Genomic DNA, 15,109 nt, shown 5'->3' with positions numbered 1-15,109 from the left:
TTTGTTTCATTTTAAAAAGAAAGTTGTTATTTTTTTTTTTGTTTAAAAGTCCATTAGAAATGCAAGGAATCTTATATCGCAATTAAAATAATATTCGTCTACTTGAGTGGCTTCATTTTCCATAGACCATCATTAAGATAATGGCAGTTTTCTACTCCTACTCCTTTATTAACTTTAGCTCTGTAATGAAATTAGACATTCTTAAAAGATAAATTGTAAATTATTACTTCAACTTACATATCAACTGTAGAAAGTGTTGTGATTCCAATAGCGAGTGCGTGCTCCTTCCCTTCTGCCATAATAGCGACAACAGTGCCCTTTTCAGCAGGCGTCATGCATGCACCTGGCGACGTTAGACCTGGACACATAATATTAGCTCCACTTAACACGAAACGAATGGCTCCTTTGTCGACTTGCTGCATCGTCACGAAAAATGGAAATTTATGAAGAAGTTTGAGAGTTGGCATCCATTGGCCATCGCGATGACGGAAGAATACTTGATCACCAATTCCATTAAGTAGAACTTCGATGTGATCATGACTAAAAAGAATATATTTTTCAAATTAAACACAAATTAGGGATGAAAAATTGTTACCATTTCGCAATTCTAAATGAATCCTTTTTTGGTAGAATCTGATCAATGTGCGATTCGAGTTGTGGATAGGATTCCAATAATTTTGTGCGTATTCCTTTTTGTACAGATGATTTGAGTTGTTGGATGGACGAGACACTTTCTTTTTCTTCAAATCTGTGGAAAGGATTTTGTCCAAAAGAAAAAAAAACTAATTAGATTCTGTCAATTTTTTTAACCTTGTTTGTATTAAAGAGTGAATTGATAATTTTTCTTACTTTTTAAACATCTTAACTAATTCTAAAAATTTTTATAATTTAAGCTAAGATTTATTTAATATAGAAAAAATTGTAATTAATTTAATATTTTAAAAAGAAAATCGTGGATATTTTTTGTGTGTGGTGGATGGGATTTTGGTGGAGCACGCAAATTTTCTTGCGTGACAGAAGGTGTCAAGTTGACAGACAGAGATGTCATGTTTGCCGGTGACATTTAAGGAAGCCGCTGTATGGGATTGGTTGGAAAATGTATAAGGCAGTGTAAACACTTTGAATCTTTTTTAAGGTAGAACACCTATTAGGCAATTTCACAGTCGCAATTAATTGATAGGTCAGCTATTACATGAAGCCTCAAGAGGCGCGCCTCTTTTCAAAACTAATGAGTGCAAAAGAGATAGAAGATCAAACAAAAAATTATCCGACCGGAGAGTCGTGGGCCAAAATTCTGAGAATCTTTTTTGACGTTTCTTTTTCCACTCTTTCTTTTTTCAACATTCCCTTTCATTCTTTTTGCTTCTTGGTGGAATACAACAACAACAATACTTAAATCAAAAGAGAAATGTCAAATTTGAGTCTTTGACTCAAGAGGCATCGTGTAATAGTACGCGCCTCACAGAATGATTATTAAAAGAAAATTCGAAAAAAGAGTCAAGCCTCTTGAGGCTTCATGTAATAGCTGACTAGCAGTTCAAGGCAATTTTGATTTCACTCATCGTCGCCGTCGCCTCAATAAAATAATGTCGTATATGTTACATTTGGCTACTTTTGGGAAAACACAATTAAAATTCAGTTTTTTTTTTCTCGAAAATGTACTGTGAATTTTTTTAAAAATATCATGACATACAGGGTGTTACAAAAGTAATGGATCAAACGAAATATGCTGATAGGCCAACTTTAAGACTCTCAGAATTTGGTAACTTGTTCATCCCAAATCCTTACGGTTTTTGATTTAATGCAATTCTTGTGAAATTTCGAAAAATCCCTACTTTGCAACAATAATTTGCTTCCTGCTTCCATTATTGATTTTTGTTTTTTAAAATTCTTTTACAAAAACATTGCCAAATAATTAGGAACAATTAATTATTCAAAATATTTTTTATTCCATACGCCATTTCGCTGCAAATTAACTAACAGTTTCAAGTTTTATAAAAAATTAATTTCTAACTCTTATTTGAGATCAACACCGCAAAAAAAATTTGTACGGTGTGGGAATAGTTTATTATTTTAAAAAGTTGCCCTGTTATTGTAGTTTTCTAAAATGTATAAAAGTTTCCAAAGTTGCAGTTAGATCGCAAAATATTACAATTTGAATTCAACAAAACAGGGTTTTTCAGAATAAAAAACAACCAAAAATAAACAAATTTTCTCGAACTGTTATTTGTTTATTTTTCTTTGAACAAAAGCCTCTATTTTTGTTTGTAATTTTGCTCTAAAAAACCCTGTTTTGTTGAATTCAAATTGTAATATTTTGCGATCTAACTGCAACTTTGGAAACTTTTATACATTTTAGAAAACTACAATAACAGGGCAACTTTTTAAAATAATAAACCATTCTCACACCGTACAAATTTTTTTTGCGGTGTTGATCTCAAATAAAAGTTAGAAATTAATTTTTTATAAAACTTGAAACTGTTGGTTAATTTGCATCGAAATGGCGTATGGAATAAAAAATATTTTGAATAATTAATTGTTCCTAATTATTTGGCAATGTTTTTGTAAAAGAATTTTAAAAAACAAAAATCAATTATGGAAGCAGGAAGCAAAATATTGTTGCAAAGTAGGGATTTTTCGAAATTTAACAAGAATTGCATTAAATCAAAAACCGTAAGGATTTGGGATGAACAAGTTACCATATTCTGAAAGCCCTTAAGTAGGCCAATCAGCATATTTCGTTTGATCCATTACTTTTGGGACACCCTGTATACAGAAAATATTTGTCTATTGAATTATGTTAAAATTATTTCAATATTCCAATACAGAAACAAATAATAGTCAATTTTCTCCAATATGCCGATGTCGTATGTAACGTGTTTCCACAGAAACTATTTGTTTGCCAAACACATACGACAAATTGATGACATATACGACAAAAATAAGCACAGACAATTCCCAAGTAACAATTTTACTTGCATAAAAGGTCCATTTTCTTCGATTCGGCAAGCTATAGTTTGTATACGTTTAGTTTGAGGCTTACTTACGCAAATCATCCATTTTGGAAAAAAAAAGGAGGTCTACTTAAGGCTATCTGGAAGTGTTTAGAAGAAGCCTTGTAAATATAAGTTAAAGAAGACCTTTATAAGACCTGTATGAACCGTTCTAAAGAAGCCTTCTATTTTCAAGTGACAGAAGGCTTTCATAAGACCTGTTCCAAGAGGTTCTTGTAAGTATGCAATATTTTCATCTCTCAAGTATGCAATGTTTTTCACCAATAAGTATGCAAAGCTTTTATCCTGCAGATATGCAATGTTTGTAATGCTTTAGAAAAAAAACATTGCATTTTTATGTGAAGTTTCAATTATGTAGCTCCCTTTTTTCTACTCATCTTTAATATTCGAGTATGGTCTACTGGTAAGGTGCTGGCTTGGTATGCAGAGGTACGTGGGATCGATTCCTGGCCGGGCCATGTGATAAAAATAATAAAATGTGTTCTTTTTCAATTAAAATAATATTCTCATCATTTCAGAACAACAGAAAAAGCAGTGGAATTTCCAAAAAAGGAAAAGAAACAAAATATGAAAAATTTAAATAAAATAAAATAATGTGTAGAAAATGCAAAACAGAAAAAATCAAAAGAAAATAAAAAAAATGAAATAAAATTCAATTAATTCTTTTTTTTCTATGCATTTTCTAAAACATTTTCTACAACTTCTATAAGGCCTTATTATAACATCCTACGCAAGTAATCCGGTTTGTGCATTAAATAAATCCTCTGCAGGAAGACTTCCGTAAGGCCATTTTATACTGTTTGTCACAAGCTATTAGCTTGTGGATTACCTGTGAGGGAAAGTCCTATGCAATTTCGGTAAAATGCGCCAAAATGATTTGCATAAGACCTCCCAACTAACAATTTGATTTCCAATAGTGTCAATACAGGCTAGTTTTTGATTTGTAAAGTAACAACAGCAAATCTTATACAAACCATTTTGGCGTAAATTACCGAGGTTATTTAGTTGCCTTAAGACTTTCTTTAACAAGTGCTATGAAATTAATAAGCTTTTTTAACAACATTTTAACAAGGTCTTTCAAAAGTTAGCAAAGACACATAAATGTGTTCGGAAAACGCTATTTAGTTTCTTAAAGAACATCATAAAACAGTATGAATAAGGCTTTCATAAAATGTTAAAAAAAAAAATTACATGTGAATTTATTTATTTTATTTCTTTCTTTTATAATTTGTATTTTTCCCTTTTTAGGACTTCTTCTGCATTTTTTTCTTTTTCCTGAAATGAAATAAATTTATTTTAATTGAAAAAACATTACTTTACTTACATGTCCCAGGTAGGAATTGAACCCACGTGTCCCGCATACCAGCCCAGAACGCATCCACCAGACCAAACTCAATATAAAAGAGAAGTGGAAAATTGTGAATATATTGATTTCGTAATTTGTCCTTTACTATATTCTCCAGAATTGAGGTAGCTAATACTTTGCAAAATTATTTTTCAAATAAGCTGAATATATATTTCATATCTTTGTTGGCATTTTTGCTCAATAAAAATAAAATTGGGTAGGTTTATTATTTATAACTTTTTTTATTCAGATTTACCACTGTTATAGTTCGTATACATATGTATGTAATTCATTAAAAATATCCGACTTTCTTCTTAAGTTGAGTTTGGTGATGGAGCTATCCGACTGCAAATATCAGCGAAAGCGATTAATATTTTGCTAATTACAATTTTATCATTTCATGATACCTAGCCACAAAACCAATCAAAAGTGCTAAAAAGAGATTTAATTCACTAACAAAAAATATTAAAGTAAATCCAATTGGACACCATTATGTTTACTCACAAATTGGAAATGTCACAAATAAAACAAGCAAACATTTCTATCAAACGTTTACTTACAACAGCAAATAGCTTTATTAACAAGGCGTTGATAAAATGGGTTGTGTATTGGGTGAACCTCTTTAAACAGGTCTTAATGACGCTTAAACAAACAGGTCTTTTTGTAAGTATCTTTAAGTTGTTCTTAAGAAGACCTTTTGTAATTTAAATATACAAGTGTTGTTCAGAACTCTATGAAAAGGCTTTAAAGAGATCTTTTTTTACTTCCAAATGGTTGAACTGCATAATACAACTTTAAATAAACTTTTTATTAGCTATACCTTGCCGAATTGAAAAAATCGAACCTAATGAAAGCTAAATTGTTAGTTGGGCTGTCCTTCTTGTTATGAAAGCCAAAAAATAACTTGCATTGACTCTTATGAAAGCTTAATTGTTATTTGGGTAAATAGATGTCAAATTCAATGCGAAAAAACACATAGAGGATGTTTTTTTCTTTTAAAACAATTAATGTTAGTTTATTAACGTTTTAAAATTACATTGGCTCTTAGTAATAACCCGAGTTTAGCAAAACTCGATTTTAGCAAAAACATCAATGGTATTAAAACACACATCTTACTTCTAAACTTAGAATTGGTTTAGAATCAGTTCACCTATACTATAAAATGATAGAACTTTTTTGATTTCGAAGTGAGATGTATGTTTAATTTTTTGTTAAAATCGAGGTTTCGCTAATTTCGGGTATATTACTATGGGTTATTGGCTTCACAGCAAAATTCTTTCTTAAAGAGAAACTCACATAAATAGAAAAAAAAACAATAGCTACAGTTTTAAGATACGAATTTTGTAGTGCCAAGTTGTCATTAGCCCTGTTCAATTGGAGGTGGTAATCTACTAAGATTAGATGTTTTGGTTATTCTAGCACTATCATCTACTGATGCTCTTCTTCCCGAGTAGATACGATTTGTATTGAATTCGTTGAAAGTGCGTTCCATTGAAAATCGCTAGTTAACTACTAGTAGTACTTTGCCAGTTGCCACCTCCCAAAGGAACACTGCTATTGTCACTGGATTCGGAAGATTGGAGGAGAACCTAAAGGATCGGCATCAAGGAATTCATCTTCCAATATTTCGTTACGTATTCTAAAGCCTGGTACGCTGCTCGCGCTAAATTTTAGCTCCCATACAAATTATCGAAAATTTTTAGCCGAGATAAAATGGATCCCATACAAGTTATCGATAACTTGTATGGGTATTTTATCTCAGCTAAAATTTAGCGCGAGCAGCGTACCAGGCTTAAATTAATAAAATCATAAAACAACTATTTTATGCATTTTGTATGCATAAAATAGAGCATAAAGCTCCTCGGATAAACTTGGTGCAGATCGACACTTCCGACCTGCTCGACATCTTGATTGCAACTGAAATTACACTCGTCAATGTATTTCCTTATGGGACATACGACAAACGTTTACTGAAATTTCAGCAAAATATTGTTGTATGTGAAGTAAAAACAGCACATACGACAATTATTTACCGAACGAAGAAAAACACGGATTTTGTATGAACAAATTGTAGTATGTGATAATTTTTGTCGTATGTGCAAGTTTTCTGTGCACTTACGACAAAAAGCTACTGAAAGTGTTAGTAAACCGACACTTAAGTCTGGTACGCTGCTCGCGCTAAATTTTAGCCGAGATAAAATTCCCATACAAGTTATCGATAATTTGTATGGGATCCATTTTAGCTCAGATAAAATTTTTCGATAATTTGTATGGGAGCTAAAATTTAGCGCGAGCAGCATACCAGGCTTTAGGAAAAAATGCACAGCGATTATCTCGGAAACGGATACAGATATCGAAAAACGGATTTCACAGAATGAAAGAGAAAAAATCAATTAGCAAAACTGCATTCAAATATCAAAACCTCAATTTTGCACATACATTGCACATTGAAAGTGAGTGTGTTTGTATGCGTGAATCTTGCTAAAAATCCAGATTCAGATTCTTGAATCTCAGATTAATTTTTTTGTCATTTTTTTGAATCTCAAGACGCAAATAGATCATGGTATCTCAGATTCTCCCACTATTTACCCTCTTCACCCCCCTTTCAGCTGTCAGATTCACAAATATCATTCTGAGATTCGTCAATAGAAAACGAAAGTAATCATCTGCGGAAGTTCAAAAATGTTCCAAGACGCACGCGAAAAAAACAAAATCGCATGTAACTCTTGAATTAAGATTCACCAAATTATGAATTATGTACCAAAATGCTTGTGGTCTTTTTCTGAATAAATGTTCCAAAGTTCAGAATTTGGTGAATCATACTTTTGAAGTAATCATCTGCGGAAGTTCAAAAATGTTCCAAGACGCACGCGAAAAAAACAAAATCGCATGTAACTCTTGAATTAAGATTCACCAAATTATGAATTATGTACCAAAATGCTTGTGGTCTTTTTCTGAATAAATGTTCCAAATTTCAGAATTTGGTGAATCATACTTTTGAAGTAATCATCTGCGGAAGTTCAAAAATGTTCCAAGACAGATCAGTGTCCAAGACTCATGCGAAAAAAAAACAAAATCTTTCTTGTGGGTAACTTCCACTGAATGTTAGTTCTGGGCTAGTGAAGATGTAAACAAACTTTTTTTGTATTATAAAGGCTTGGCCACACCGGAGGGTACGCGGTAGCGGTACGGGTAGCGGTAACAATATTTGTATGAAAAAAATTCCACATCTGAACGTTGATATGTCAGTTTGGAATTTTTTTCATACAAGTACCGTTACCTCTACCCGTACCGCTACCGCATACCCTCCGGTGTGGCCAATCCTTAAAGGCTTGGCCACACCGGAGGGTATGCGGTATAGCGGTAACGATATTTGCACTAAAAAAATTCGACACCTGAACGTTGATGTGTCAGTTTGGAATTTTTTTCATACAAGTACCGAAAAAAAAACAAAATCTTTCTTGTGGGTAACTTCCACTGAATGTTAGTTCTGGGCTAGTGAAGATGTAAACAAACTTTTTTTGTATTATAAAGGCTTGGCCACACCGGAGGGTACGCGGTAGCGGTACGGGTAGCGGTAACAATATTTGTATGAAAAAAATTCCACATCTGAACGTTGATATGTCAGTTTGGAATTTTTTTCATACAAGTACCGTTACCGCTACCCGTACCGCTACCGCATACCCTCCAGTGTGGCCAAGCATTAAAATAGCATTTTTGTTGTAACTCGCATTGGAAATTTTCAAATCAAAGTGTATCTTGTAAATGAAAAACGTCACCTGAACGCATTGTCATAGTATACATTTATATTAAGTGCGTTCAATGTGAAAAAATCTGAATTTAGGTTCAGTTTTGGTGTGTTGAACTCTGCCATTCTCATTCGTGAGGTTTGTGTCCATGATTAACAAATGCTTTTTTTACGTTACGTCACGTTTGTTAATTTTTCTATTTTAGTAATTATTTAATAAACTATGATTCACCAAATTATGAAACTGATGAAATACGATTCACTAAATTGACACTGAATTATGGAGAAATTTTTTTTGAATTTCATGACCAAGTGCTGCTAACTTTACGCCTTACGTAATTTGTTAATAACTTTTAAACTATGATTCACCAAATTGTAAAATTGATTCACTAAATTTCACCTAATTCTCACCTAATTATTTGCATACAAAATTTTGAAAATCCCCACTAAAGGCTTGGCCACACTGGAGGGTACGCGGCAGCGGTACGGGTAGCGGCAACTATATTTGTATTAAAAAAATTCCATACCCGAACGTTGATGTGTCAGTTTGGAATTTTTTCCATACAAATACCCGTACCGTTACCTGTACCTCTACCGCGTACCCTCCGGTGTGGCCAAGCCTTAAGTGCTGCTAAGTTGATTTCGGTTCCGTCCGACCACCAAAAAATCAAAATTTTTTGAAAACCATCCGGCAAACCGGACAGGCTGTCGGATGGGTGTTCACATTATCAAAACAGCATCAGATCGGACCAAATGGCGGCTGGTCTGTCCGGTAAGTTGATCAATGTGAACCCCCCTATTAGCAAATTTTATCATGGTTAGTTTAACCCCTGCTTAACTAGTTTTAAAATTCCACACATCTGGCAGTGCTGGCCCCTGTCAGTTATCTGTCAGTAAAAATCAGTTCAGTGTGCTAGGTGCCATATTTTTTGACATTTATCTTTTTGCTTGTCGATTTTTGTTTGTAAATTTTATTTGAAAAAACAAAAAGGTTAAATAATTTTTGTATTTCAAAAAAATATAAAATGCATGTTGTATATGCCCATTAAACTATTCAAATATGAGTCTAGAATCAACACCATCAAGCCTCCTAACTCGTGATGATATCACAAGTATTTTAAATGAAGTATGTATTAAAAATTTATTATGTACGCAATTAACCAAACCAACCAATTTTTGTTGTTATCTCGCCAGCGGCACTTAAAAATACCAAACATTGAACTTATGAGCTATGAAGACCTCCTTCGAATCTATGAAACTTTTGCACAACCTTTGGAAAAAAGAAATACAAAGAGAACTCAAGAAAGTAGTCTCGTAGTTCCACAACAACATTCTTCTCATCCGAGAATTACATTCAATGAAGATTTCCAAATCAATCGGGTTATTCCATCTAAGATCCACGAACCGCCTGAGTTTCCTCCAACGAAATACATTAAACTCTCATTCAATACAATTCAGAGTTTCGCTAAGAAACGTTCCAACGGTGTTACAATCAATGCAGCTCAGGAGGCTACGCCCTCGAAAAGAAAACCTATTTCATGGCCATGAATTGGTTGATACAAAATATTATGTAGATAATAAGATTTTTAAGTATTTTAAACATTTTGAATGTATTTCTTTGTATTCTTATTTTATGAAAACTGTAACGGGTGCAGAAATTTGATCTTAATTATTCTTAAAATAAGTTTGCTAAAAGAGGTTGCACTTAGTAACTTAAGATTTAATTTGATGTAAAATTGTATTTTTAGAATAACTCGCGATCAAACTTAATAGTTGACTTAGATATTTGTTTCAAAAAATGTAATTTAAGAACGGATCCTAAATATGATAAATTTTTGCACAAATTAATCGGTTTTGTTATTTAATTAACAGTTCTGACTTCGTTCTAGAATTTATCCGGAGTTTAATCGCACCACTATGTCCAAAGGTGTTCACTAGATAGAGTAAATCCAAAATAAGGCTTGACAAGAAAAAATCCGAGTCCTAAAAGTGCTCAAAGTATAGTGATAGCAGCAGAGGCGTTCGTTGAGTTGCGGTGACAAGACTTAATTTGGAGGCCCTTTTTCTCTTTACTTTCTGTTTAAGAAAATGATTGGAATTTTTTTTAACTTTTGTTTGGTTTTTTTTTATGTTTGATATTTATATTTTCAAGTACCAAACCAACTTTTTTGCTTTCGGCCTAAAAAGTTCCTATATTACTTATAAGTGAAAAATCAACTCCGATATAAATTGTCTGGAGTTCCTTACTTTGTCTTAATTCTTTATAAACATAGGGTAATGGCACCAGTAGTCAGCACCTCAACTTTTGTTTTATGTTTAACTGGTTCAGAAAAATCCGTTATGTAATTTTTGAACGTGAAACTCAGTTTAACTGATTAGTTGACATAATAGAGGTATTTGTTCAAATCGCTACCTTAAACAAATTATTAACCATAGTTCAGAGTAAAGTCGGTTTCTTATATAGTCGGCCCTCTAAATTCCTGTAGTCGGCCACTAGAGTTGCCAGTAGTCAGGCCCCTTTAGTAAGTCCATTTTAAATAATTCATAAGTCATCGCAAAAGTATTAACAAACATTTCTTGCAACAGTTTATAATAAATAAGTAAAAGACAGAAAACACATTAAATAATTTATAAAAAATGACTTGTACTTCGGTCAAATCTTATTCAATATAACTACAGACGAATAAAACAATAACAATAGAAATAATATAATAAGTATAACAAAACAAAAAACATAACAAAACAAAAAATAGTATGATTTACATAAGTAGGTACTTATTAATAAAACAAACAAAAAGACTTCATTATTCATGTTTTATACACCTACTTATAAGTAGGATCTGACTGGCAGATACTTAAAAAAATAAGTGTTATTCGATAAATATCTTTAAAAATTGACATTAAAACTGATGGTAGGTACTATAAAGAAGTTGAGAAGTGTTTTCTCCAATAACAATTCGGGCAAAAGTCCTTCTTACCCAGGTTAGGTAGGTAACAGTTTATTCTTATATGCTAAGAACTGTAGCTTCTGTAAAGTGACGTGAAATAACCATTATTATTATCTCAAGAAAAAACTCATCATAAAATCTTTGGATAAAACTTGATATTCATCAAGAAGACAATTGACATTTTTTATAAAGTTTGTTTTTTTACCAACTAGGTACTAAATTTTCTGTTGAATCTTTCAAGTGCTCTAGTTGTTCTTATATCTTTTGGCCTTTTTATGGACAGAAGAAATCGTTGGCGTTGGTGTTTCCTTAAATTCATATATATTGCTTATTACATTAGGCCCGTAGCCAGAGTTGCATTTAAGGTAGGACATTGGTAATCGTTTAAATTTTGTTTTCCCATTCATGTTCCTGAAATGGCCTAAATATCTAATTCTACACCCAAGTCAGTTGAAAATTGACAAAGATAGGATTTTTGCAATTGCTGAACGAAGGTCGAAAAAAATTTGGGGTATTCACGATCCGTTGCAACAAAAAAGTGTTAAATTGCTAAATTTTATTTTTCTTCTACTACAACTACAAGTGAGATAAATTTTGCACTATTGTATTTTTATATATACCAAAAGTAGAAAAGTGTAAAAAAATTGTAGTCTGTAGGTATATTTGGTTGTTTTAGTGTAAGAATGTTACACTTTCTCAAGGATACGAGACAATTTGCATCGAATAGGGATATAGCGAATACCCCTATTGTTTTTGTTTGCCCTAAATCCAAATTTCGGGGGTATATTGAAAAAAGAAAGTATTCCTCTTTACTATGTTTGACAAAACGTACTAAATTTTGACTAAAGTATAATCTTTAAATGTTAGTTTTTGTCACACAGCGTAATCTTTGACAAATACTTCATTGTTTTTTTCTTGAAATCCCAATTGAGCACAATACAACCAATTTAATTTTTTTTTGGTAAAAAATCTGCACTTGGTTTTCGGTTCTATCTTCGAGTCTAATCAAATAATTTTTTACCATAGTAGACTCTTCTCTTGTTGGAATTGTTAGAAGAATTGAAAATTAGCATTGTTATGCAAATGCGTTTAATTTGAACATAGGTATATTATAATGGTTAACAACATTAAACTTTTATTTTGTATTTTAGACTAAACTGAACTTTTCTAAAAGTTTTTTTGCGTGCTGAACTCGGCTACGCAAAACTAGGCTTTAGGAAATAAGGCCCCAAAAGAAAAACTGAAATAAGGCCCCAAATTGGGATATTTTTTCATAATGAAATTATGCGTTATAAGCCGTTTTTCATCCATATAGATCATTAATGAACACGTATTAAAACATATATATATATACATATATGAAATTTTGCTTTCCATCAGGATCACTATTATTATAACGAATAAATCGCGCGATTTTGTCAGCTATTCTGTTACTAACTAATGCTTTCCAATGTAAAAATTTTGCTGCAAACCATCAGCGAGTCCACAATAGGCGGTACTTGCCTTGTCGCAATGTCACCTTGTCACCATGTCGCCTTGTCCCCATGTTGCTTGGTCGTTTGTTTAAAAGCTTAATGGTATTTTTTACTTAAACCATTTTCAAATATAACGTCTCATATTATGTTAAGCATTGATTTTTATTTAATTCAAAAGATTGGAGTTTCATGAAATTGTGAAAATATACATTTAGCCATAAAATTTAAAATTAAAGAAAACTCGATTCATGTTAGCTTAATTATCATGCTAGCTATGAGTGTCTGAGATTGAAACTATTAAGTTAAGTGTTGACATTGAAAGATTAAAACTACAATAATTTCCAAGTCAATTATTATTAAGTAGATACTGATACATTTGTGGTAAAAAAAGTAGATAAGAATGAGAAGGTGCTCATACATTTATTACGCATCAGACATGGATTTAAAACTTTGAACTATATCGTTGTTTTACCTCTAGCCAATATAAAGATTGACGTAAATTATCTTAACGCCTGATTGCACACATGATTGTTTAAATATAAAATCACGATATTGTTATCTTGAGGAGTGCGCCATTGTTAATTTTACACTTGTTTAAAGAAAAAATTCAAACAATTGAAACAAATTTGATGAAATATTATGAAATATGGCGATCATTTTAATATGGCTCGGCTCGTGATAATAAAATACACACGTTTCGCCATTTAATTAAATTAATCCAAAACTGAAGAGTGCAAACTTGTTAATTTGATTTGACTGGAAATCAATATTCATGATAACACTGAATGATCAGCTAAACGATATTATTTATTTTTATAGTGGTGTTGTTTAAAAATGTAATCTATGAATCACTTTGGATTAATTGAATCAATCCTGTGTGTCATAATTGTTGTTGTCTGATACCATTTACGGACTTTTTCAAAATTATGCCCATGTCTACGATACCTAATTATCTTGATCGATTAGTCAGAAAAGTTCCTTATAAAATGCAGTTATATTTTTGCATCTAAATAATGGATTTCATTGATAAAAGTTAATTCTTCAATATTGATGGCTAGTAAAAATAATCGTAAATAATACGACTTATCATACGGCCGGCAATATCGTATGCTTTCTGATGAAAATTATCTGACAAAAAATCTTTATAATATGAGGCTTGATAGTTTTAAAACCGAGATGAATAATGTTGATGTATCAAAATTCAAAACTTGAAAAACTTAAAAGTATAGATTTGATTTTTAATCCAAAAATCCATGTGAGAAACATGCTACACTGATGAAATTCTGGATGAAGGTTTTCAATATAACAGGGACAAAGGATTCAAAAAGTTCTTAAAAATATTTTTGGTGAAAGGGTGTTTTTTTAATGGGTTGAGTTATGTGTGAGAAAGGTATCATAACAGCTGACTTAAATTTTATTAATTTTTAAAACTTGGTGAAAATGTTTTGGTTGGTATAAGAATTAAGAGTCTATAAAGTGTAGAAAAATATCTTGAGTGAAAGGGTGTTTTTTTTTTTTCAAGAAATGATGAAATTCGGAATTAGTACCACAAAAACTGGCAAAAAATTGTTACACCAATGAAAATTGGTAAAAATGTTTCATTTATATCAGAAACCAAGAACCAAAATAGTCTATACAAATATTTTAGGTGAAAGGGTGTTTTTTTTTGTTTCGGAAGTAGGGAACATCCGCGATAAGCCCATTAAAATCAATGGTATAAAAGGTACCCTTATGAAATTCATTAAATATGTTCTCTTTCCCATGGGAATTACGAATAAAAGAAATCTATAATTTTTTTTCGTGTGAAAGGGTGTTTTTTTAGGTGTAGGGAAAATATGGGTATATTTGAAAAAGTTTGTAATACTAGAGTAATATTAGTGGTGCCCTATTGAAATTCGGCAATTATGTTACTTTTAAGATTAGAAACAAGAATCTAAAGTGTCTATACAAATATCATGGTTAAAAGGGTGTTTTTTGAGTGAAAACAAAAATGATGGGCCACTCTAATAAAATTTGGTGAAAATATTGAATTTGGGATAGAAAGCAAAAATAAAGAGTCTTTATAAAAAAAATTTAGGTGAAAGGGTGTTTTTTTTTTCGAAGAGACAGTGAAATCTGTTATTGGTCCCATAAAGCCAATGATTCGTGTTAAACGTCTAAGAACTTAAGTATAAACGTTTAACTTGTCATCAAAACCAAAAATAAAATGAATCATTGCCTTTTTGGGATCATTCACCTACAGATTTTACTGTCTCTTCGAAATATGATTTTTTTTTCAAAGTACCTACCTACTAGTTTAAGGAAAATCAAAGCAAAGTTTTTTTGCATTATAAATCATATTTTCATGTTTTCTTTTTGATCAGTCATATTTTACTATAATTCTTATAATAAATTACCATTAAAAAAATGTTATAACCGTTGAATAGTGGCAATAAAAAAGTAATTTTGCTTTTTTTTTTTTTAGATGCGCAAAGTAGAAAAAATAAACTTGTTTCGACAAGTTCCTTGTAAACAATATTTCACCTGTAAAAATTGAATTTCACTTTTCTTCTATTGTGAATCCTGGGCGAAAATTTGTT

At 31.6% G+C, this 15,109-nt stretch overlaps 2 protein-coding genes across 2 annotated transcripts; one reads left to right on the top strand and one right to left on the bottom strand.

Annotated features, from left to right (window-relative positions):
* LOC129910206 (malignant T-cell-amplified sequence 1 homolog) lies at positions 1–1,032 on the bottom strand. Its single transcript, XM_055987484.1, has 4 exons — positions 850–1,032; positions 596–748; positions 238–540; positions 1–180 (listed from the first exon to the last, which is right to left on the bottom strand). The coding sequence occupies exons 1-4, from the start codon at positions 858–860 to the stop codon at positions 99–101; spliced, it is 549 nt and encodes a 182-aa protein (XP_055843459.1). The 5' UTR covers positions 861–1,032; the 3' UTR covers positions 1–98.
* Positions 1,033–9,012: 7,980 nt separating this feature from the next.
* Positions 9,013–9,907, top strand: LOC129910662 (uncharacterized). Its single transcript, XM_055988122.1, has 2 exons — positions 9,013–9,233; positions 9,302–9,907. The coding sequence occupies exons 1-2, from the start codon at positions 9,168–9,170 to the stop codon at positions 9,653–9,655; spliced, it is 420 nt and encodes a 139-aa protein (XP_055844097.1). The 5' UTR covers positions 9,013–9,167; the 3' UTR covers positions 9,656–9,907.
* The last annotated feature ends 5,202 nt before the right edge of the window (positions 9,908–15,109 follow it).

Source organism: Episyrphus balteatus, chromosome 2 (genome assembly GCF_945859705.1).
Source record: "Episyrphus balteatus chromosome 2, idEpiBalt1.1, whole genome shotgun sequence".
NCBI classification, from domain to species: Eukaryota; Metazoa; Arthropoda; class Insecta; order Diptera; family Syrphidae; genus Episyrphus; species Episyrphus balteatus.
This window is presented reverse-complemented; position numbering and strand designations above follow the sequence as displayed.